The 24395-nt window shown below is 40.2% G+C and overlaps 1 protein-coding gene across 4 annotated transcripts in view; it reads left to right on the forward strand.

Moving 5' to 3' along the window:
• The window catches only part of SLC25A21 (solute carrier family 25 member 21), a 496567-nt gene extending 472478 nt beyond the window's left edge, over positions 1-24089 (forward strand). For all 4 annotated transcript variants that reach the window (XM_037056431.1, XM_037056434.1, XM_037056433.1 and 1 more), the window contains 3 exons: positions 18100-18281; positions 19205-19257; positions 22707-24089. In XM_037056431.1, the coding sequence (XP_036912326.1) occupies positions 18100-18281; positions 19205-19257; positions 22707-22768 (297 nt within the window). In that variant the 3' untranslated portion in view covers positions 22769-24089. The remainder of the gene's footprint in view (positions 1-18099; positions 18282-19204; positions 19258-22706) is intronic.
• Positions 24090-24395: the final 306 nt, after the last annotated feature.

The following is a 24395-nucleotide window of genomic DNA, read 5'->3' on the forward strand; positions in this document are numbered from 1 at the left end:
GGTGTTGAATCCCAGAGTGAGTGGGTTTGCATACATTTTAAGACCGAGTGGACCCTTTAAGTGGAGTTTCCTGAAAATACAGCAGTTCCTTTTGCCACCCCAACCCCCACTGGTTTTTATAGCCAGAAGTTATGGGGATTTATCTTCCTGGCACTGGAACCCTGGGCTGTGCATTCTGGCCTGAGGCTGGTATCACTCCTCCCCGAGGTATCACTCCCAATTTTTATCAACCACACATGCATTAGGGATCACCCTTGCCTGTTCCCCCACTGCCCTGGCCTCTCCGCGCCATACCGTGCCTCTCCACCAGTCTCTGCCTCTCCACCAGTCTCGGCCTCTCCACCAGTCTCGGCCTCTCCACCAGTCTCTGCCTTTCCACCAGTCTCTGCCTCTCCACCAGTCTCGGCCTCTCCACCAGTCTCGGCCTCTCCACCCATCTGGATGAATGTGGCTTCTTTAAATGTTTTGTTGTCGGATTCCACACAGTTCAACTTTTTTGACACTTCTCTGTGTTTGTTTTGAGATTTAGTTGTGATTCTTTTTGTGGTTGAGAGAGGAGGCAAAGTGTGTCTTGACCAGAAGTCCCCACCCCTAAAGTTTTTAAATTTAACTCTTCTGATGGGTGATCTCTTGTAGATACATTTTTCAAGTTACCACAGAAATGCCTTGACCTTCTGTGCCACTTCATACTATTAAAACCATTTTTATAGACTCCCTGATTTTGCCTGACTCTCATTATAGTAACTGTCATTTTCAGATAAGGGAACCAAATGGTTAGCTAAAGCCTAGAGCTGAAAGTTCCTGAAGTGATGTATCTGAGGTCCAATAACCAAAGGAGCAAAAGAAATGGAGGCCAGAACTCTTCCCACTGAGCCATGCAATGCTTTAACTCTATATTTGGCCTTGTGTTTTGTCACACATAGGCACACATTTTGAGGCACACATTTTGTGCCTCATTTAGTCCTTAGTCTATCATCCATAAAAATACAGAATTATAACACACAGTCCTGGAAAACCTGGAAATTAAGAGCTTGAAATTATGACCTGTGTTATATTCTCTCAGATTTATTTTTGGGATCTAGCTGTTCCTACCGAATGGTGAATAAATGGCTACAACAGAGAAAGGTTGCTATGGGTATTAGCTGGCCATGGAATTCATTTAATGGAGGTGTCATTTACATCTTGCAATAAATGGAATGGAACATCAGTATAGAGAATTGATCCCTTTTCCCCAGAAAAAGGCCATCACTTCCCAAAGTAAAGCTACTAGGATCAGATACCAAGTGACTTAAATGTTGACATCTTTTTCAAATATCCATGAGAGTAAGATTTCATCCCCCAAAACAATTTCTTTCATTCCCTTTGAAGTTGGAGATATTTGGAGCATAATATTTGTGATGTTGACACAAATAAGAAGCATGAGATTAAAATGTTGCATGTCTTTAATGACTTTGTCCTCTAGTTCTGTATTTACTGGTTTTCGTGTTCCCATAAGTAAAATAGTGGAAGTGGAGGTGGCGGTGGTAGAAATCACTGTCTACCGCTCATGACTGTCAACAATATAAACTGTGCTGTTAGTTTGCATCCTAATTAAACATGTTTGTAGGTTATTTTGCCAAAACTATAGACCCTTTGTGTTGCATTTCACCATGATAGAAATTACATGTGTGGGTTAGAAATATTCTAAGAGAGAACAACTTTTCACATGTTCAATCTTTCTTACTTAATAAGGCATTTAGACCCGTCCCTGTAGTCATTTTACTACAGACAACACTAAGTCAAATGTATTTTATTTTCTCCTGAGGTAATATTTATAAAAGATTGCCTTTTAGAAATGCAAATGTTTTTTTCTTTTTCTTTTGATTTTTAAAATATTTTCTTTGTTCTGTAAATTCTGCAGCAGGCCTGAGGGTGGTGCTGACCCACTTCAGTTTATAAGAAATGTGGAAATGTGTTAGTTTTATAATTTAGAGCTATAGCCTTCCCTAAGGTGCGTTCTAAGCTGAATGAAAAATAGCCATTTGGGTCCAGGCTGAGACTGTAGACAGAGCTGCTTGTATTTTGAAAAGAAGAATCTTGGTAGAATTAGATCATAGTAGGTTTTAATTTATGACCATTTATTTTTCTGATCTTCTCTTACTCGATTGTCGGTCTTACCAATCATCTGGTAATGGGAAGGGCAAAAGCATGACAGTGTCATTAAGCACAGCTCTCCTTTCTGGTGACCAGTGGGCTAAAACTACAAGTATAGATTATCTATAAAATTTTGGGATATGTGACAAGACCCTGCGGTAAAAAGCAGTGTCCTTCATCGGCAGTTTTCACAGACACCTGGGCTCTGTGTGTTGTGAAGGAGGGACCTGGGGAGGGCAGAGAGAAGGAGTACAGGAATTCAGACACTTTCTTAAATACACTTCAGGCCAAAATTTTTCAGTCAGGCCCAAATTTTCCAGGTAGATGGAAATGAGGTGCAAGTAGATTCTCAGTGAGTTCCATCTATTCATTTATTCCAAAAGTATTTGTGGCACATCTACCATGTGCCAAGCACCAACTCGCTGAGTGTCAACACTGCTTCTGCCTTAATGGGATTTACATTCTAGTAGAGGAGACAATAATGAATAAGTCATTACACAGACAACTACCGTGGCAATCATGCCAAGTGCCATGAAAGACAGCGATCAAGCTATAGGAATTTCTAACCAAGGACCCTAATCTAGACCCATGGAGGGGCAGGGCAATCTTCAGCCTGGGGCTCGAGGATGGGAATTAACCAGGCCAAGAGGAAGAAGATGAATGGATGTGTGACACCCCTGAGGCAGAAGGAGGCTTGGGGATCTTGGAGAAGATAAGGATATGGGTGAATCATGGGGAAAATGAGGCAGTGGGGGCTGCAGAAGATAACTGTGCCAGAATGTTTTAGGCAGTACTAGTAAGGCAGTTGACTCCCCTTTAATGGATTTAATTGAAGGGTCATGTCGAACAAACATATTACATAAGTGGAACTAAGTGGGCATGGGAAAGTTTCGTTTATAAAAGTCTCGAAGTAGAATCTCATGAAATAACTGAGTTCAAAGACTTCTTGATCATCTGCCTACCTCCATATCAAAGCATTTCAGCGTGTCTTTGCCCTGACTTATCAACCATTAGAATTTTGTTTGGGGAACCTGGTTTATTAGTTTTCCTTGAGGTCAGTGCCATTATGGAGGCAAGGAGTAGGTAAAACACACCCAAACAGAAAAATCCTACTGGGTTCCCGAGGAAATATAGTAACACTTTCCTGCATTTTGTGTGACAGTGCTCAGTGATATAGTTGACTCTCAGAAGGTATTATCTACCCATGGAAATAAAATACATATATACACATATATGTAACATTGATAAGAGAGACAGAGTTGTGAGTGTGTGTATGTGTGTATATACATGTATACATAATATATATGAAATAATCAAGTGAGAACTGTTATGCTCAAACCCAGCCATTTTGACATTTTAGGTATTTTAGAATTTGAGCTAAGTGGGTAAGACCCTTAAAATTATTTTACATTTCCCAACACTTTAAAGAACAGATAGCTTGAGGGGAAAGGCATTTTCATGGCTATTTTCTGAGTGGCTACATTTAGATGCTGAGCTTTTAACAAGACTTTGATTTCATTCCAAAGCCCAGAGCCCTGCAAGGATAGGATCTTGGGAATACTCCACATTCCTTAAAAAAAATGGTTATCAATGAAACCATCTCATTTTAGTTGGTGACCTTCCGTGGAGTGAGGAGCTAGCATTTCCCCAGATTATCTCACATGAAGAAAAAACAAACACTATAATAGATTCTTCTGATAGCTGTGAAGTGGAAACAAATGTATTTTTTCCTCAAGCTTCAAAAATAAGTATTTTCATTGGGAGACAAACAGCATGATATCATGACATTAGGGAGAAAATGCTTTTGTCAAAGTTTATGAACAAAAACCAAAAGGGAACCAAGATTAGAGAAAATGAAAGGTATGTCCTGAGAGCTGACCCTACTCCTAGTTGAAGCGGACCCACTAAAACTCATATCTAAAATGCAAATTTCCTCTTTTAAAATGAAGGCTCTTCACTTTCACTCAAACTGCCTCCTTGTTCAGTTACCAGGAGACAACTATGCTTTCAACACACCACTTCGTTTTCATGATGGATGCGGGGCAGACAGTGACGAGTGGGTATTATTTGCCTTGTGGTTGTTACCAGCGGCTTAACCAGTGCATGTATATACCTCGTTTGTAATTGCTTCTGAGACCTTGATTCTTTGTGTGGTACATCTTTATAAGGGAGAGATATAAGGATTCGTTAAGCACCTGTGATGGGTCAGGCCCAGTATACATGCAAATATGAATGTGGTGTGGCCCAGCCCTTTAAGTGGCTTTGAAGGAGTTTTCACAAAGAGTATCAAGAGTTTGGTGCCCCACCCCCCCCCAAAAGATCCGGTCGATGTTTGAATCCAGGCAATCTGATGTCAGTGCCCATGCTCTTAATAATTGTGCTGTAGTTCTTTAACTTTATGGGTACGTGAGCCTTTGAGTCTTTCCTTCTTCAGAATATATTCACAGTTGCTCAACCCCTTTTCAAAAATGATGTGGTTTCTGGTTCTCTGGATGTTCTGCCTCTCCCACTATACATGCCCCAGATTCGTCAACGTCAGTATTAGAACTAACACAGTACTATGTTGTGAGTTGATCAATTCAGAGTATACAAGGATCAACCCTTCCTGTGATCTGAACACACCCTTTTCTTAATGCAGCCAAAGATTGGACAGAGGCGAATTCTTGGGGGATTTGTCAGGGTCTTGGACAGGGATGGAATGGGTGTTGCTTTTACACGAAGCTGTTGGCATGTATGAATGTTCATGGTCAATTAAAATCCCAGATTATGTGAATAGCAGTCAAGTCAGGATTCTCTCATCTTGAACTTAAACTTAATCCTGTGGCACCCATCCAGTGCTGGAGCCTGAGACAATCATTTTTAGTTGATTTTGAGTCGCTCATCTATCATTCCAGCTTCCCTTCCCAGCCTGTGTTGTCAGCAGAGCCAATAAGCAGGCCCTCCACGTCTTCGCCCAGTTTCCATGTGGACACATCGGTCACAGAACCATGTTGTGTAGCCAGATGAGGGTTCTCCGGCTATCCTCCCCTCCGTCCTCCGTTCAGTGCTTCATTAATTTGATGTCTTAGTCATCAGGATAATATGGGAGAATTTTTCAAGTGATTTTCTATAGCAAGGGTGATTCAAAAAGGAAATGAGACTTTCGAACATGTATTACCAGAATGGGTTTTCTGCAGTTTCTTCATACATCACACACTTCATGTTTATGGCACCTCTGGCTTACAGTCTTGAGGGGGAGAAGCGCTGCATCATAACCACCCTACCTGTTGACGGTGATGTACTGTAAAGGGGATGAAGTGGATTTACGTATAGAATGGATGTGTTCCATTAGCACAAACTGACCATTTGTAATATTGTGGAAATAACTGCAGGAAAGCCTGTTAAAATGGATTTTGATCACATGTTTATATATAATCTAATTACTGAGTAACAGATTTATTAAAATGTTCAATTCTTTTTTGAACCATCTGTTAGGGTCGTGCTAATAGCATCATCAAACAATGTACTCGCCCACTCAGGGAAGAGGGAGAAGAATGAAAGAGTTTGCAAAGACATGTTTTGTGACACCCTGAAAATCGTGTGACTCCTCAAAGGACCAACATACTGTCTTTAATCGGCTTATCCAAAGCATGTTATGCAATGCCGCTCAGCTACTTATGAACGATAATTTTAGTTCTTCAAATGGCAGATCTATTTTAGCCATTTTTGACAAGCAACTTTAAACCCTCTCTAGGATCATCCAAGGCCAATGCTGAACAGAGAACATTTCTCTCCATGTGCTCATTGTACGGTTGTCTGTGTTACCAGGGTTTACTGACTTCGTTCAGGCTTTAGGAACTCTGTAACAATGACTTAAGGCTAACAGAGAGAGGTACCAGGTATCAGATTTGGTGTGGTACCAGGAAAACTGAAAGGATATGTGAATTGTGGAGAGCAGAGGAAATGTGATTGGGGCTGACGTGAGGCAGGAAGATTTGAAGACTTCACGTTAAGGTGCATGTTCGTGCTGATCTCCTTTAAGTGAACTCTGCTCAATGTTGCCTTGCAGGGAACCTCAGGCTTCCTGGCCCATCTCCCTCATTCCCCTGGTCCTCACTAGCTAATAATTCCTACTTCCCCCATCTTTCTAACCCCCTCCTTCTGGCATTTCTCTGTGCGGAATGTCTTCTTAAAGATGCCAGACCCTAATCACAAAGGCCTGTAAGATGGGCAAATGTTCTCTGTTTATCTAGCTAGCAGCCAGCTGGCCAGTCACTAAGCAAGGCATCAAAGTGCATGCCAGGGAAGGTAAAGAGGGAGGCATATGCTTTTTTGGATGAAGGCATGTTACCTCTCTCTGCATATTAACTCCTTAAGTGCCACCGCCTTTGTATTGTAGTTACAAATATGTACTGTGTTGATTGTTAATTATTTTGAGTCATATGATCTCATTTCTGATGACTCGGTGCACTGTGTTGAATTTTTAGAAGTTGTGGGACATCATGGCTGCCAGTGTCTTAGGATCACTTCCTAGCCTCTTGTTAAGCTTTGGAGAGTCTCTAAATAATAGGTCCTGTCAGGGAAGCTCATCAATCATCCTGAAGAGAGGCTGGTAAATACATCTCTTCAGGTCCACATTCATGAACAGATCAGTGTGGGAAACAGCCAGAGAATTCTATCAATTCCCAATTCTGGTATTTGTCAGTTAGCTATTGTCTTTGGCAAGTTATGCCTTTTCTCTGTCTCAGTTTTCTCATTGGTAAAGTAGAATGGTAACCTCAACTTTAAAAAGTTTACAGGGGAATTATCAATTTTTTAACTATGAATATTGGATTTTGTATTGCTATCAATGCATGTAATTCATTAACATTTCAGGCTACTCAGCTCTAATTTAGTTATATTTTATGAGAAAAACTGGAAAATATTTAGAGGAAACTAACAATCCTGGCTGGTGTGGCTCAGTGGGTTGAGCACCAGCCCTGCAAACCAAAAGGTAACCATTCGATTCCTGGTCAGGACACATGCCTGGATGTGGGCCAGATCCCCATTTGGGGGCACGCAAGAGGCAACCAATCCATGTTTTTCTTGCGTATCAATGTTTCTCTCCCTCTTTTTCTCCTCACCTTCCCTTCTATCTAAAAAGTAAATAAAACCTTTAAAAAGAAAAGAAAGAAAATAACAAAACTCATCTGTAGATGAGGAAATAATACATATGTATACATAAATATTTGAAAGGAACTGTGTTTTTTAAGCATGAGGAAGAAAAGGTTATTTTTTAAAGACTTATTTATTTATTTATCTTTAGAGGGGAAGGGAAGGAGAGAGGGAGAGAAATATCCATGTATGGTTGCCTCTCGTGCATCCTCTGCTGGGAACTGGCCTGCAACCCAGGCATGTGCCCTGACTGGGAATTGAACTGCAATCCTTTCATTCACAGGCCTGCACTCAATCCACTGAGCTACACCAGCCAGGGCAAAAGTTATTTTAATAATGGTTTTTAAAACATGATGGATTACATCAAGAATGGTGACAGTTGATTGCCCTTGCAATTGAGCAAAAAAATTAGAGTAAAATAGTTTATGATTATGCATGAGGAATGTGGGTTAGTAACAAAAAAAGTTTTTTATTGATAGCAGTTGGAGTAAATTGTGGTAGTAAGTTGGAAATTTTTAATAAATATAGTTTTTCATCAACATTAATATCTATTTACATAATTAAGATATGATCCATCTTAAATATTTTACTTGGTCTGTGTGACATTCTTTTTCCCTCAATGTTTTAAATTGTTTTATTTTATTATAGTAAAAACACTTAACATGAAATCTTCTCTCAATAAATTCTTTTTTTTTAAATGTGTATGCTTTTCTCCTCTTAATTTTTAAAAAGATTTTACTCATTTCGTTTTTTAGAGAGGGGAAGGGAGGGACAAAGAGAGGGAGAGAAACATCAGTGTGTGGTTGCTTCTCGTACACCCCACCACTGGGGACCTGGCCTGCAACCCAGGCATGTGCCCTGATTGGGAATCAAACTGGCGACCCTTTGGCTCACAGGCCAGCACTCAATCCACTGAACCACACTAGCCAGGACTCCACAAATTCTTAAGTGTACTTTACTGCTGACTATTGGTACAGAATCACTAGAGCTTACTCATCTTGCTGAGATGAATCTTCATGCCAGCGGATTAGTAACTAACTCCCCATGCCCCCTCCTCAGCCCCTGGCAGCCCATTCCACTCTTTGACTCCATGAATGTTACTACTGTAGGTGCCTCATATAAGTGGAATTATACAAGATTTGTCTCTCTGACTTGCTTATTTCACTCAATATAGTGTCCTCAAGGTTCATCTATGTTGTCGCATATTGCAGAATTTTCTTCTTTTTAATGGTGGATAGTAGTCCATTGTGTGCACATACCACATTTTCTAAATCATTTAGGTTGTTTCCACATCTTGGTTATTGTGAGTAGGGCTGCAATAAACATGGGAGTTGCTAATATCTTTTTGAGATCCTGATTTCAATGCTTTTGGATAAATACCCAGACGTGGGATTGCTAGATCACATAATAGTTCTGTTTTTAATTTTTGAGAAACTTCATACTGTTTTTCATAGAGGCTACATCATTTTCCATTCTGGCTAATGGTATACAGGGTTCCAATTTCTCCAGACCCTTGCCAACACTTGTTGTTTTTTAATACTAGCCATTCTGAGAGAGGTGAAGTGATAGCTCACTGTGGTTTGACTTATTTCCCACATGATTAGTAGTGAGCATTTTTTCAAATACATGTCGGCCATGTGTATATCTTCTTTGGAGAAATATCTATTCAAACCATTTGCCCATTTTAAAATCATGTTATTTGTTATCTTGGTATTGAGTTGTTGGAGTCCCTTATATAGTTTACATATTAATGCCTTATCAGATATATGGTGTACAAATATTTTTCCCATGCCACAGGTTGCCTTTTTACTCTTTTGCTTCTTTTGCTATTCAGAAGCTTATCTATTTGTGTTTTTGTTGCCTGTGCTTTTGCTCTCATATTCATAAAATCATTGCCAAGACCAATGTCATGACGCTTTTCCCATACATTTTCTTCTGAGACTTTTATAGTTTCAAGTCTTATATTTAAGGACTTCGATCACTTCTAATTGATTGTTGTGTATGGTCTAAAATGAGGGTTTAATTTCATTCCTTTGCATATGGATATTTAGTTTTTCCAGCTCCATTTATTGAAGACTCTCTTTTGCCCATTTTGTATTCTTGGTACCCTTATTGAAGATTAGTTGGCTATATGTGCTTGGATTTATTTCTGGGCTTACTATTTGGTTGCATGGGTCTATATATCTGTCTTTGTGCCAATATTATACTGTTTTGATGACTGTAGCTTTGTAAGTTATTTTGAAATCAGGAAGTGTGATACCGCCAGCTTTATTCTTTTGTCTCAGGATTGATTTGGCTATTCTTGGTCTTATCTCACTTTTTGTCTTAGTATATGTGCATTACAAAAGGCAGGCACCTTTCTCTTTCTTTATGGACAGGCCTCATATAAGAGAAGGCTGCTACGATTCAGTCAGACTAAAGGATTCTGGAGTCCTGCACCAAGTCTTTCCATCCCCAGAGAGAAACAGGAAGCTATTGTTTTTGTCTGCTCACTCTGTGCTGGGCAAGTGGAGAGCTATGATATCTACCAGTCCAAACCTCCATCTCAGTTCTCCCCAGGGGACTAGACTTCAGAGACCCATCAGGACTCCAAAAATGGAAAGAAAAATGCCAGTGTTTTGGGAAACCCCAGAGGAATTGGAGTGTTAGTGCAAAGATCAACTCTTTGACTCCCAAAGGGGAAGCTGAGAGCTGGGATTATCCACGTATTCTGTGTTGAGAAGTGAGAAGGACCTATGGCATCTACCAGCCTGTGTTGTCATCTCTATTCTACCTTAGGTTACTAGACTGTGCTGAACCCATCAGAGCTCCAAGCCTGGCAATACAGAAGCCAGTCCATTGGGGAATCTCCTCAGAAAAGTTTGGGTGCTGAGCATGCAAACCAATTCTTCCCTCCCCTGGGAGAAGCTGAGGGCTGGGAAGGCCTCCTGATTGTACGGCACTACACCAGGGGTAGGAACTCTGGAGTCTTCCTACTGGCTTCCATGAGTCTAGTTTTGTGTTCATCCAGGGTACAGGAAACTTTCAACTAATTTTTAGGTGTCTCACACAGACAATTTGTTCACAAATTGTTACTGGATCAGTTTATTTGTGGGAAGAAAGAGGGTTCAAGGCTTCTTACTGATGTCACTCTTTAGGTTAGGTGACATTCTGAGTTCACTTCCAATATTGTGATTCCAGGATTTTATTTTCTACTACTTGGACTGAGAGGTGATCTCCTTGGATGCTGAATTAGACCAGAGTCCTGAGGCAAACATGTGTCTCTAATTCTACTGGTTGATACCTGACAGTCTCAGGGCACCTCAGTGTTTTGGCATCTTCACTTCTAAATAATAGAGTCTCGGTTCTCTTTTGACTAATTCAAAATTATATCCCCTTGAAGGTAGGAAATTTCTGTAGGCCTCAGTTGCCTCATCTGCTATAGGGATGCCGTGAGTCTTCAACATATAGAAAGTACTTAACACAGCACCTGGCACATACTGTCTTAGCATTATCATCATCATCATCATCATCATCATCTTTTTTCAGTTTTTAAAATAAACTAATGGAAAAGGGAAAACGATGTTGCAGGTAATATGATTCTCAAGCCAGAGGGCCAGCTGTTCAGCTAATGCATAGTGACGTGTAATAATGAGATGTCTTCTGTTGACTTCCTACACACCCAACGAGTGACTAAGTTTTTAAGGAGCAGAAGCGAAGTAATTTCTCACAGGACATTGACAGTCAAAAGCCCAGGAGCAACTCTTCGCCCCACTGCATGATTCTCCCTGCACTTTGTTCATTCTTCTACTTTACTATTCAGTACACTGTTCTGTGATATTTAACTATACACCCACTCTACCCCCTCTCTGGACCATTTACCTTCACACTCAACTCTAGCACCCAGTGCAGGACCAGGCATATAAACATAAATATCTATTGGATGAATACCCAACAAATGAATTACAGGTGAGAAGCAAGTGATGAAATGATTATGCACATATGATTGGGAGTCAGAAGAACCTGAGTTCAAATCCAGACTCCACTTCTATAACTAGTATGATCTTGGACAACTGACTTAACTCTTTAAGTTTCATATCTTTGTACAATGGTGTTACACACCTGATTCATCAGGTTCTTAACATATGTTTTGTATATTTTTGCATTTAACATTATATCTTATAATAAGTAACTATTATTCATAGTACCATTATTTCTCATAATAAAATGTATGAATATAATACAAAGATCATTACATGTATGTTATTTTTTGGTTCTATTTATTTTGCTACTATTTTTTGTTATCTGTTGCTGTGGTCATTGATAGTAACGCTGGAGTGATTTACTGGTAGCCAGTACAGAATGACCCATTAGGACTATGTGATAAGTATCCCTGAGATCCAACAACCTCACAGTTGTATGTTCTTGCATTGGACTGAGCTGGGAGTAGAAGAGGTTAAACAGTTAACAGCATTGCCTTCAGTTCTGCAGCATTAAAGAAACAAAGCTCTGCTTCCACCAATGAAATCTATAGAATGCTTCCCAGCACATCCAGAGCCACTTAAAGCATCCCTTATTGAGCCCAATGATCCAGAGAGATGGACCATGATTTCAGTTCAGTGGTGGTTCTCAGACTTTAGGACCCATCAGAATAATTTGGAGGACTGTTTACACAGGTTGCTGGGCTCTACCCCTGAGTTTTGGATTCAGTAGGCCTGGGGTAGAACCCCAATTTTCATTTTTAGTGAGTTCCCACATGATATTGATGGTGGTGTTTTGGGGACCACGCTGTGAGAACCACTGACATCATAGATACAGTTGAAGTGTGAGTAACCTGACTCCAGAGCAGAACAAGTGCAGAAATCTTTCCACTAAGTGAATTGGCAGATAACCCCTGTAAAACTGAAGCCTTCCTACTTTCAATCCCTGTATTTTCAACCCTGCACTGCCCTTACCTTACTTTTAAAATTTATTGGAAGGGGAAATGGTTTCATGAAATTGTTTTTAAATTTTATGAGCCTGATAAACTCTATAGACACATTCTCCAGAAAAACCCATATACAAATTACTTATAATTTCAGGAGGTTCTTGGACACCTTCTCCACTGGCCCACCCACCAACCCCTAGAAGTATCAGTAGAAAAACTATGCCCTAAGGCAGGATCTTGGGTTCACTTGAATACAAAAAAAAAAGTCCTCCTTATACTTAATCCTTAGGTTAAGTACAGTCATCTGTAAAATAGGAGTAATAATAACAGTTCTTACCTGAAAGATTATAAAAATTAACTGGTGCAATATATGGAGAAATCTAATTTAAAAAACCAAAAACAGCCCTGGCCGGTGTGGCTCAGTGGATTGAGTGTGAGCCTGCAACCCAAAGGGTCGCCAGTTTGATTTCCAGTTGGGGCACATGCCTGGGTTGTGGGCCAGGTCCCTCGTAGGGGGTGCATGAGAAACAACCACACTTTGATGTTTCTCTCCCTCTCTTTCTCCTTCCCTTCCCCTCTTCTAAAAATAAATAAATAAATAACAAAAAAACACTAAAAATTACCTTTTTCTCTCTTTTTGTAGTTCTGCTACAAAAATCCTTGTTCTTTTCTTGTAAAGATTTGTATGTATTTGCTTTTTAAATATATTTTATTAGTTATGCTATTACAGTTGTCCCATTGCCCCCCATTATTCTCTTCCACCCTGCACACCCCATCCCACCTACATTCCCCCCACCTTAGTTCATGCTCATGGATCGTACATATAAGTTCTTTGGCTTCTTCATTTCCTACAGTATTCTTAACCTTCCCCTGTCTATTTTGTATGTAGCATTTATGCTACTTATTCCTTGTACCTTTTTTCCCATTCCCCGCTTCCTCTCCCCGCTGATAACCCTCCATGTGATCTCCATTTCTGTGACTCTGTTTCTGTTCTAGTTGTTTGCTTAGTTTGTTTTTGTTTTTGTTTTAAGTTCAGTTGTTGATAGTTGTATTTGTTGTCATTTTACTGTTCATATTTTTTATCTTCTTTTTTCTTAGATTAGTCCCTTTAACATTTCGTATAATAAGGGCTTGGTGATGATGAACTCCTTGAACTTGACCTTATCTGTGAAGCACTTTATCTGCCCTTCCATTCTATTTTTTTTTCATTGTAGAAGTTTTATTTTTATAATTTTATTTTAATTGTTGTTCATGTGCAGTTTTCTGTCTTTTACTCCCATCCCCGCTAGTTTTTGTCCATGTGTCCTTTGTGCCTGTAAACCCTTCCCCTTTTCCCCTGAAATTCCCTCCCCTCTTCCCTCTGGTCACTGTCAGCCTGTTCTCTATTTCAGTGTCTTTGGTTGTATTTTGTTTGTTTGTTTGTTTGTTTGTTTTGTTGTTGTGGACACCCTAGTGCACTGTTGGTGGATTGCAGACTGGTACAACCACATGGAAAAGAGTATGGAATATTGTAAGAAAACTAAAAATGGACCTGCCTTTTGACCCAGCAATTCCACTGCTGGGAATATACCCTAAGAACCCTGAAACACCAATCCCAAAGAACCTTGCATCCCAATGTTCATAGCAGCACAATTTACAATAGCCAAGTGTTGGAAGCAACCTAGGTGCCCATCAGTAAATGAATGAATCAAAAAACTATGCTACATATACACAATGGAATTCTATGCAGCAGAAAGAAAGAAGGAGCTACTACCCTTTGCAGCAGCATGAATGGAACTGGAAAGCTTTATGCTGAGTGAAATAAGCCAGGCAATGAAAGACAAATACCATATGATCTCACCTTTAACAGGAACCTAAACAACAAAACAAGCAAACTTGCCCTCCATTCTAAATGATAGCTTTGCTGGATAAAGTAATCTTGGTTGTAGGTCTTTTCCTTTTGTAACTTCAAATACTCCTTTGCAGCCCCTTCTTGCCTATAAGGTTTCTTTTGAGAAATCAGCCAAGAGTCTGGTGGAAACTCCTTTGTAGGTAACTGTCTCCTTTTCTCTTGCTGCTTTTAAGATTCTCTTCTTATCTTTAATCTTGGCTAGTGTAATTATGATGGGCCTTGGTGAGTTCCTCCTTGAATCCAACTTCTTTGGGACTCTCTGAGCTTCCTGGACTTCCTGGAAGTCTATTTCCTTTGCTAGATTAGAGAAGTTCTCCTTCATTATGATTTCAAGTAAGTTTTCAATTTCTTGCTCCTCTTCTCCTTCTGTCACCTCTATGATTCAGATATTGGAATGTTTAAAGATGTCCTGGAAGTCCCTAGGCCTCTCCTCATTTTTTGAATTCTTTCTTCATTTTGTTCTGATTGAATCTTTATTTCTTCCTTATGTTCCAAATCTTTGATTTGAGTCCCAGTTTCTTTCCCTTCACTGTTGATTTCCTCTATATTTTCCTTTATTTCACTTTTCATAGGCTTCACTTTTTTCTCTGTTTTGCAACCATACTCAATCAATTCTATGAGCATCCTGATTACCAGTGTTTTGAACTGTGTCTCTGATAGGTTGGCTATCTCTTCATTACTTAGTTGTATTTTTTATGGAGCTTTGATCTGTTCTTTTATTTGGGCCATTTTTTTTTTTTTTGTCTCACCATGCTTATTATGTAGTAAGAGGCAGAGCCTAAGCTGTTCACCAGGGTGAGGCAACCCACATCACTGTATTGTGGCATGGTCTGAGGGAGAGGGGTGGGGTCTGAGAGGGAACAGTGCCTCTCGTTCAGCTCTATGCTGGCTTTCAGTCACTTCCACTGCTACCCACAAGCAAATTGGGCACTTCTGTTGCTGATTCCTGGGTGGGTGGTTTTGTATATGTTCCAGGAACCTACAGGTCTCTCTGACAAACTCTCCTGTGAGGTTGGGAGTTTCTCCTGACCCCTCAACTCCCACAGATCTTTTTAATCAGAGGTTTAAAGCTTTATTTCCACATGATGGGACCCTGAGTGGTGCAGTCTGTCTCACTGCCCAGTTGTTCCTCCTGATTTATAAGCAAATGTGGGACCTCCCACTCCTCCAGTCACTGCCTTGTCGTCTCCACTCCTCCTACCAGTTTAGATAAATGTTTCTTCTGTAATGCCCTAGTTGTCAGACTTCCATACAGTTTGATTTTCTGGTAGTTCTGGTTGTTTTTGTTTTTAAATTTGTTGTTGTCCATCTTTTGGTTATGTGAGGAGGCACAGTGTATCTACCTATGCCTCCATCTTGGCCGTAAGTCCAACAATCTTTATTCTTCAGGCAAGTGGATGCCTCTCCCTGCTAGGGTAAAGATCAGGAAGTATAACAAAAGAAGAGCCCATCCCTTGCTAGATGGCTCAGTTGGTTGGAGTATCATCCTATACACCAAAGTGTTGAAGGTTTAATCCCTGATCAGGGCACATACCCAGGTTGCAGGTTCAGCCTCCGGTTAGGGCACACAGGAGGCAACATTTCAATGTTTCTCTTTCACACTGATGTTCCTCTCTCTCTCTCTCTCTCCCTCTCTCTCTCACTCTCTCTTTCTCCTTCTCTCCCTCTCTCTCCCCTACCTCCCCGCTTCTTCTCTAAAATCAATAAACACATCCTTGGGTGAGGATTTTTTAAAAGGATCCCAAAGAATAATATCTCAAGAGCTTAGTCTGTGCCCATTTCTTTATTTTGCTAAAATCTGGTCAGTCTGCTATATTATGGTTCTTTCTCTGAGTCACTAAGCAGTGAAGTCAAGCAAGCTCTAGACCTGGCTCTGTGACCCCAGAATATCAATTTATTTGTCCTGAAATAGTTTACTTTGCAAATGTCCAGTGCCTTCTCATGTCCCCATGTTAATGCCTCCTGGCTGAAAGAGGAGCCAACTACAATGGCTCGAAGACCTTAGGTTTTGGTCTCCAACAGTGCCTCAAGCACCATGACCTTGACCGAGTGTCTTAGCTTACCCTTCATCTTCAATTCTAATTCCTAGCAAATATATCAGGAGATAGAAAAGGCTCCATGCTTGACAAGGTCCCCTGAGCTTTTCAGAAGGACATTGTGCATAGAAGCCGTCCCTCTCACTCTTGTCCTCAACTGAAATAGGGAGAGAGCGTGACTGCATCACAGAGACACCATGAGAGAGTCTTATCATACGGTGCTTTCAGTCTATAGAAAACAGGCTTCATAAAAATACTACCTATTTTCTGCCGGGTCTGTACAATACCTATAGAACTGACATGGCTATTATTGTTTTTATTTCTCAAAAAAATCATATAATTCAAAGGTAAGGCAGGTGTTAAAAACATCTATTTTACACACTGTGATTTGGTGACTTGTGCAAGGTCAGACAACCGGAGCGGGTCCTGAGTCCAGCATCCCTGGGAGCGCCAGCTCTGCTCTGTGCTATAATGGAGAAGGCCCACATAGGGGCATTTTTCCCTCCTTGTAAAAGAGAAAAATGGGGGTGGGGGGACTATTTAAGCACACCTCACTCACACTGCAATCACTGCATTGTTTTTCCTGTTGAAACACCCTGTTGGTTTTTAAATCCCTTTAAATCTACTCGGCACCTGTATGGCCTGGATCCAAGAATTATTACCGATCCTCTTGCTTTTTTATGTCTAGCCACGTAAGAGTTTCTGTGATGGTATCTGGCTCTTGGTTCCGTTGAAAATTTCAAAACTTCCAGAGGTTTTCTTCTCCTGTAGACCTAGAAGCAAGCAATGTTCGGACCTGAATTTTTTTAGTTAAGCAGAAATGTTTCCCCCTTTTAGTTCTCCTGCTAGATAAAATAGTAGTGTGGCATAACCTAGATTGTTTCTGTGTAAAGATACTTCTGAAACATTCACCAGAAGAGAGGGCAGGGGACAGAGGTGGAAGCAGGGTTCTCTTCTAGCCGCTCATGGAATGTGAGATGACCTGTCTCTGGGGCAAGAACTGAGGCTGAAAACATAATGAGAACTTCCCAGCAAATTCATTATAACAAAACATAATGTGAGCTCACTGGGCACAAAAATAGGCTGAAGGAAAGTGACTCCTACATAAGACCTAATTAAATACTTTGATGTCAGAAAGCAGAGCAGGGAGGGGTGGAAAATCAAATCAGGCCAAAGTAAAGGACCTAAATTTAAGTGGAAAGAAATCTCTCTCTCTCTCTCTTAGCCTTTCTCTCTCTCTTTCTTCCACTCCCCCTCCTCCCCTCCATTTCTCTCTCTCTCTCTCTCTCCCTCTCCCTCTCTCTTCTTTTCTTCCTTAGCCATGAAGGAAGAATAAGATTCAGAAACAATGGGTTGTAAATTCTTCATCCAATTAGTCCAGTGACTTACTACTGTTTATAACGCACAGAATGTCACAGGCTGTTTTGCGGCCTCCCCAAGTTGGTTTGTTAATAACAGGAAGCTAGCACTTCTCAGTACAGTGGATCAGCTACACGTGAAAATAAATGCAAAAAACCTGGAGAGGAATAGAAGCAGACCGAGAGTAGCCTTGATTTAATTTAACGTTTGGGGGTCCACACACAAATGAGCATTTTAGTAGGCTTCATGGTGGAAGTTGCTGTCATTTGTAAAATATTCTGGCCAATTAGCTAATAGTGTGCTTGGATTTCTCCTGTTTTGATACAGTAATACTAAGTACATTGTGAAGCCCAATTATACAAATCATCCCCATATGCCATACCAGTCTTTCTTTATGAACTGTGTTTATAAATCCTGTGTGAGGAAATGTGTACTTCAGCAATTTAGACCATGTGTAAAAACATAGCCAATGGGATTGTCAAGAAAACAAGTTCCAGCCTAGGGAGTCCTAATGTGTTCCGCTGGAACGGCAGGAGGGTGCCGGCAGCGCAGCGCTCTGCTGAAACACGGGTCGCTCCGCAGTGTTTAACCGGTGTAGGGGCTGCCACTTCCCTTTCTCTTACTCTATTCTTTTCTTTTAGGATCCAACCTTGGAGTTTTTGAGAAAATTTGGGATTGGTCTTCTCTCCGGCACAATAGCCTCAGTCATTAACATCCCGTTTGATGTTGCCAAAAGTAGGATTCAAGGGCCTCAGCCAGTTCCTGGAGAGATCAAGTACAGAACCTGTTTTAAAACAATGGCAACGGTCTATCGGGAAGAAGGGTAACACATTCTTATTTTAATAAATGAGCAAGACTCAAGGATTGTTCAGACCTTATTGTACTTCCGTTTTGATGACGGCCATTAGACCTCTTAGATCAGGTGTGTGCCTGAGAAGCTCTCAGAAATAGGTGACGAACTTCGAGAGGCCACACAATAATCACATGTTGGCAAAACGTTCCTACACCGTCAAGAACCATGAACCACCACCACACAATAGGCTGCATGTTTGTCTTAAAATGCTGAGATGCACTTTTGACGTGCTAGTTTGCATAATACGCTATTGCAGATCATACGCCCTGTTAACACACATGGGCAGGAGAATCATTGTCTTCCGAGTGTGAATGTCCTTCAAATGTCACTGAATTATCCTAACTGTATTCTCCTGGGAGAATTAAACATGCAAATTCTGTGAAAGTCATTTTCTTTTAAAAATTTACAGTATGTGCCTCTTTCTGCTGGTCTTTTTTTTAAGTCTTAACTTTGGTCTCTTCATCCCTCCTCACCTAAGTCTTAGTCTCATGTTAAACGAGTAGTTTTTTTATCATTTTGATCTAAACTGAATCATACTTCCTTATGTGAAGACTCAGTTTGGGGCTTTTTAAATTCAATTACAAAAATCACTATGTGCATATACATAGCTGTCCTGAAAGTAAGACATGTCTTGAAAGCAAAACCATCATGCTGATGGAAATCACACTTCTGATTGGACAAGACCAGCATAGCTTGGTTAATGAAGAATTAATGAAGTCTTTCCCCTTGTTCAATTTGTTGCAGAGACGATGTACCCAGATACTGTCTGGTTTAGGATGTGTATAATTTCAAACATTTTTAAAAAAATTCTGGGTCAGCATCTCAGTAAAGCTGAGGTACAACTCTATTTTGTTTTCAGAATAAGAATGTTGCTCTTTTCCTTTCACTTATAGGATTTTAGCTTTGTACAAAGGCCTGCTTCCCAAGATTATGAGGCTTGGACCAGGTAATGGTGTTTTTATGACTTCTACCCTTCCTTTGTTATTGTTCTGGCGTCTCTTTTTTCTTATGGGTGTCAATCAGCAACACAATAAAAGTTTCTCCCGCTGTGAAAGACAGAAACATGGAGGGTGTAAAGTTGCCTGTGAGTATTCAAGCTACTGAAGGCGTGTCCATTAGAAATGTTCTACCTGTGTTTATAAGGTACTATTCATGGTCTTGCTGGAGCCTGATAGAAGCCAAAGGCCAGCCTGAGTCAATAGGAAAGGATCCCCAGCCAGTTGGAGTTGGACTGAGCACTTCGGGTATATGCACAGTGGCGTCTGGCTGGACGGGAGGATTTTCAGTGCGTGAGGGACCAGCCCAGTAAAACTTTTCTTGGTGCTCCTAGTTCATTCTTGCTCCTGCCTCAACTCCATTTCAGAAAGAGAAAAGGAGGGCACCTTTGCCGCCAGGAGCTGCAAGAGCCACTCGTCCTACAATCACCTCCGGGGAGGGGTGGAGCTTGACGCTCACCTCCCAGCCTCTGTCAGCATGCTGGCGGAGGCTCCTGGCTCAGGGCCTCGCCTCAGGATGCCAGCCCCTGGAAAAAAAACGGCTGCCATTCCCTCAGGGAGAGTCAGCTGCCTCAATGTAAATAGATAAGAAAATAGCTGCTACAGACTCAATGGCCTGGGCAAATAGTCTTGGATTAGAAACAATGCTGTGAAGAAGTACGGAAGTATACACTAGACCACACATATTTTTTTAGCAGGCCACACTCACCTACTTCGACATCCTGGTAATCTTCCCTAGAACCCTCCCCTACTCCTCTCTCTCCCTTTCCCATTCTTCAGCGACACTCCTGTCCTCCTCCCCTACCACCCTCCCATGCAGGCGCATTTGCCCTTAGATCTCAACCCAGTGAACCAGCATTTCTACCAACCTGAGATATAGAACAACCATCTGTAATTTGAAGCTGGTAAACAAGTCATGCTTTCTTTTATTTAGAAAATAATTGCTCGATTCCCAATCCATCTGTCCCAACTTTTCTAGGCTTTCGAGCATCGATTTTGCTTCACATTTGAGATTCAGACATGCCTCTGCTAGTCATTGGCCCATGTGTATAAAAGAATGCAATAATGAGAATATTGGTGATTTTGTGCAACTGTCTCTGGAAGTATGTGGTGTTTTTGCTTCACCATGCAGTAGAAACCTACTAGTTGACCTAGCATTAAGGAAAATCAGAGGACTGCTCCTAACCCATCTTTCTCAGGAGGGGATGGGCCTGAAAAGTGTGAAGACCCTGGAGAGTTTAACTACAGTGGTCACTGACTAGAAACTTAATCCAAAACTCTTTAAATGATCTGACCCCAAGTTTTGTTGGAGGCTTGCAAATGTTTGGTCGGCTCTTCAAAATGTTTTTGCATGAGGTGTCCTGAGTTGCTGTGGTGTTAAATCCAATGCAAAGGGCTGTTGTGAATGCACTGTCCAAAATAAACAACACTGAATAGCTGGGACTCTCATTCAAAGCCCTGGCCTCCACTCGCATTCCAAACATGCAAGTCTGACCCACTTCAAGGGAAAGAAAAGTAGATAGAAAGGGAACACTTTTGAGTTAAGGATAAGATTTAAGAGAGAGAGAAAGTAAAAAAAAAAGAAAGAAAGAAAGAAAGAAAAAGAAAGAAAGAAAGAAAGAAAGAAAGAAAGAGAGAAAGAAAGAAAGAAAGAAAGAAANAAAACTCTTTAAATGATCTGACCCCAAGTTTTGTTGGAGGCTTGCAAATGTTTGGTCGGCTCTTCAAAATGTTTTTGCATGAGGTGTCCTGAGTTGCTGTGGTGTTAAATCCAATGCAAAGGGCTGTTGTGAATGCACTGTCCAAAATAAACAACACTGAATAGCTGGGACTCTCATTCAAAGCCCTGGCCTCCACTCGCATTCCAAACATGCAAGTATGACCCACTTCAAGGGAAAGAAAAGTAGATAGAAAGGGAACACTTTTGAGTTAAGGATAAGATTTAAGAGAGAGAGAAAGTAAAAAAAAAGAAAGAAAGAAAGAAAGAAAGATGAACTTGGACTTCCCATCCTTCATTCTGGAGAAGCATCTCATCTTGCTTTTGTAACAGCCGTAGTAACTCAACGAAGCTACCGATAGGTACCTCCCATGAAAGAAGAATCCCGAAGTCTGTGGCTTAAACTTTAAATATCAGTAGGCTGAAAACTAGCCCCATTCTGTGTGTTCTTGTCTCGCATTGTGAATAGTAACTGAGAGCAAACACAGCAGTTACATACACTAACTACCCTCTGCAGTGTGTCCCTCCTTGCTTGCCAGTGTGCCAAGGGGGCTGTGGCCGTGAGACGGGCGTAACAGAGCATCTTCATGGGTTAAAAATGAAAATTACGGGCAGATCATTACCTTCGCTATAAGGTTGCACAAACATGTGCAGCCTGTAGATTTTTTTTAAAGCGTATGGCAGTGTGTACAAAATAACTAAAACCAAAATCAACTTCTCTTTCTTGCCATCCGAAGTCAGTCCTCTGTTCACGCAGCCGTCTTCTCTAAGTTGTGCTGAGGATATTTATCCACATTTTGACTTTGTGATATTTTTCAAACAGACATGAAAGGGTAGAGATTGTCTTAAAGGACACAGAACAGGTACAATTTACTGCATCAGATAAAATCACCCGCATACAAATGCTCCTCTGATGTCTAGGTATTCAGCCGGCTTGATTTCTATAATCACATATAGGAATGTGGTTCCTATATCACATTCCTCTTGACATACTACATAGTAAGTCTCTTTCCAGCCCATTATATAACTTTTCTCTATCAAGATGAATGGTGCTCTTACGACACCCAGCCCCTGCTACCAAATCTCCAAATGACACATATGTCCTAGGCAGATGCAGGGAATGAAAACAAAAGGAGGTTGAAAGCTAGCTTAGTTTTGCAATTCATATTTTTTAATATTCAGAAGCTATTTTTCACATAGCAATCCAATTTGAAAGCTATGAGAGAAAACCAGATTCATTTGTCAAGCACCATCTTAGAGATTTTCTTCTTGAATGCTATTACAACAATGTTCATTATGGACTGAAAAAGATAAATCCTTTGCCTACATATGAAGAATCTGAAGGCTTCTGTTCACAGGAAAGCCACATGCCCTTACATGACTAAATGTCTGTATTTATTTACTTTTAAACATTGAAAGTGCCTGAAAAAGAATCTAATGAGAAATGATGAACGTTACAGAAACTCATGGGGGAAAAATATATTTGGAGACTCAAGATGGTCTTGATTTTGCTCGGAGAATTTTCCACAGTTTTATTTGTATGTATCCAAGCCCAAAAATGAGTGGCTCTGAGCAGCCCTGGCCCAACAGGCTGCATGGGACTTCGTGGATTTGGAAACGCTATGGGGAAGACCCCATTGCTTCAGAGGATTCCTGATAATAGCCAGCTCTTTTCTTTTCTAGGTGGTGCAGTGATGCTGCTGGTTTATGAGTATGCCTATTCGTGGCTTCAGGAGAACTGGTGATCGCCTATGAAGTGTGTTTACCCCCTGAGACGATTCTTATTTGCTATATAGCACTTTGAGACTATCCATCAGCTAAGCTGATACAATTCCAAATTATAATTATACAATAATTATATACATTTATAAAGGGGAAAACAATTTAAGAACAAAAGCTATTTTGATACTTCAAAAATTATCTCTACATAATTTGAGACTGTAGTTATGGCTATGTCCATAAAATCATAAGAAGAAAAATATATAAAACAATAAGGTATGGAGACTGAAAATAGAAAAATAGCATAGAAATAGCATAGAAAAAATAGCATAGAAAAGCTATATAAATTTTGTGACTTATGTTTAACCTATATCATTACACAATGAAATCCATTGTCTGATTAATTATTTTTCTCAAGAGGCCAAGAAACGCTTAAAGTAAAAAAAAAAAAAAAAAGCCAAAATTAAAACATTTCTGATAAGAATTAAACTCTTCCATAAATACTATTTAAAAGTCACAATGAAAATATTTTTGAAGTGCACTAAAATGGCCTTTTAAAAATATTGACTTTTATGTTAAAATGTAAATCTTTTTTTTAGTAATAATACATATCTCAGCTCTACTTTTAAAAATCTACTTTATATTTTGCAACGTTGTTTAAAGTAGGTCATACTTTAAAATCTAGATATTCGGAGTCTCTTATGACAAATAGAAAACATGAAGTTGTATTAAACTACTTTCCTTCACACTGTTCCCTTTGAAAACCAGTTTTGTTGCTGAAATGCGCTCATGTTAGGTCACACGTTGGAACCAGTCCTTGGGCCCATTTGTGCTGTCTGCCTTTGCATCCAAATACCTTTGTTAACAACCCTTACTATGCCATTCTTAAAAAGGTTGTTTAAAGTAAAAGCACATTTCCAGATTACTAGTTACAAGTACCAGCTTCAGGTGTGAAGTCTATTTGTGATGTTAAGATACATATTATTTTGGAAAAAATAACGTTTCAAAATAGAAGTACATTCTTAGCATTTCCAAAGATTCCTGCTCTAACACAGGCTTCAACAAATATCTTCTTGGCTTGGATATAACCACAACATTTTATAACCGCATCCTTAAATGGTGCTACTTCAGTAGCTAAAAATCACCCAAAATACCCATGTTCTAGGTGACACCTGCTATTCACTATGACTGTGGGGCATTTCTGCCATGAGACTATGTCACTAAGGTATTTTGAAAATAAAAAATAAAAGATAACATGGTAATTATGACTTTTTATTAACTTAGAGCATTTGAAGTATAAAAATAAAGGCTTTTGACATACTGTATATACATACGCAGCCTTCGGTTGTACATCCTTTCCAGCGTGTTTTTCTTTAATTTATAGTTCAGCCCAATATTCAAAAGAGTGTCATGGAAAGTAGGAAAAAACAAGAGGAATAGATTGTGTCTATTGTACGACTGCATCCTGTCCTCGCAGGTAATACCTTGCAGGTAATTCTCTCTCTGCTGGGAGAGAGGCCATGGAATTGAATCCTTCACCTCTCTGCGTGGATGGGATGCAAGAGAATCTCTGAAGGATGCACTTGCCAGTTAAAAAACACCTTTACCCCCTAAGAAACAGAGGAACTATGTCGACATTAATCAATAATAATA

The sequence above is a fragment of the Sturnira hondurensis genome, unplaced genomic scaffold, assembly GCF_014824575.4.
Source record: "Sturnira hondurensis isolate 20B ecotype Veracruz unplaced genomic scaffold, ASM1482457v3 Scaffold0008948, whole genome shotgun sequence".
Taxonomy (NCBI): Eukaryota; Metazoa; Chordata; class Mammalia; order Chiroptera; family Phyllostomidae; genus Sturnira; species Sturnira hondurensis.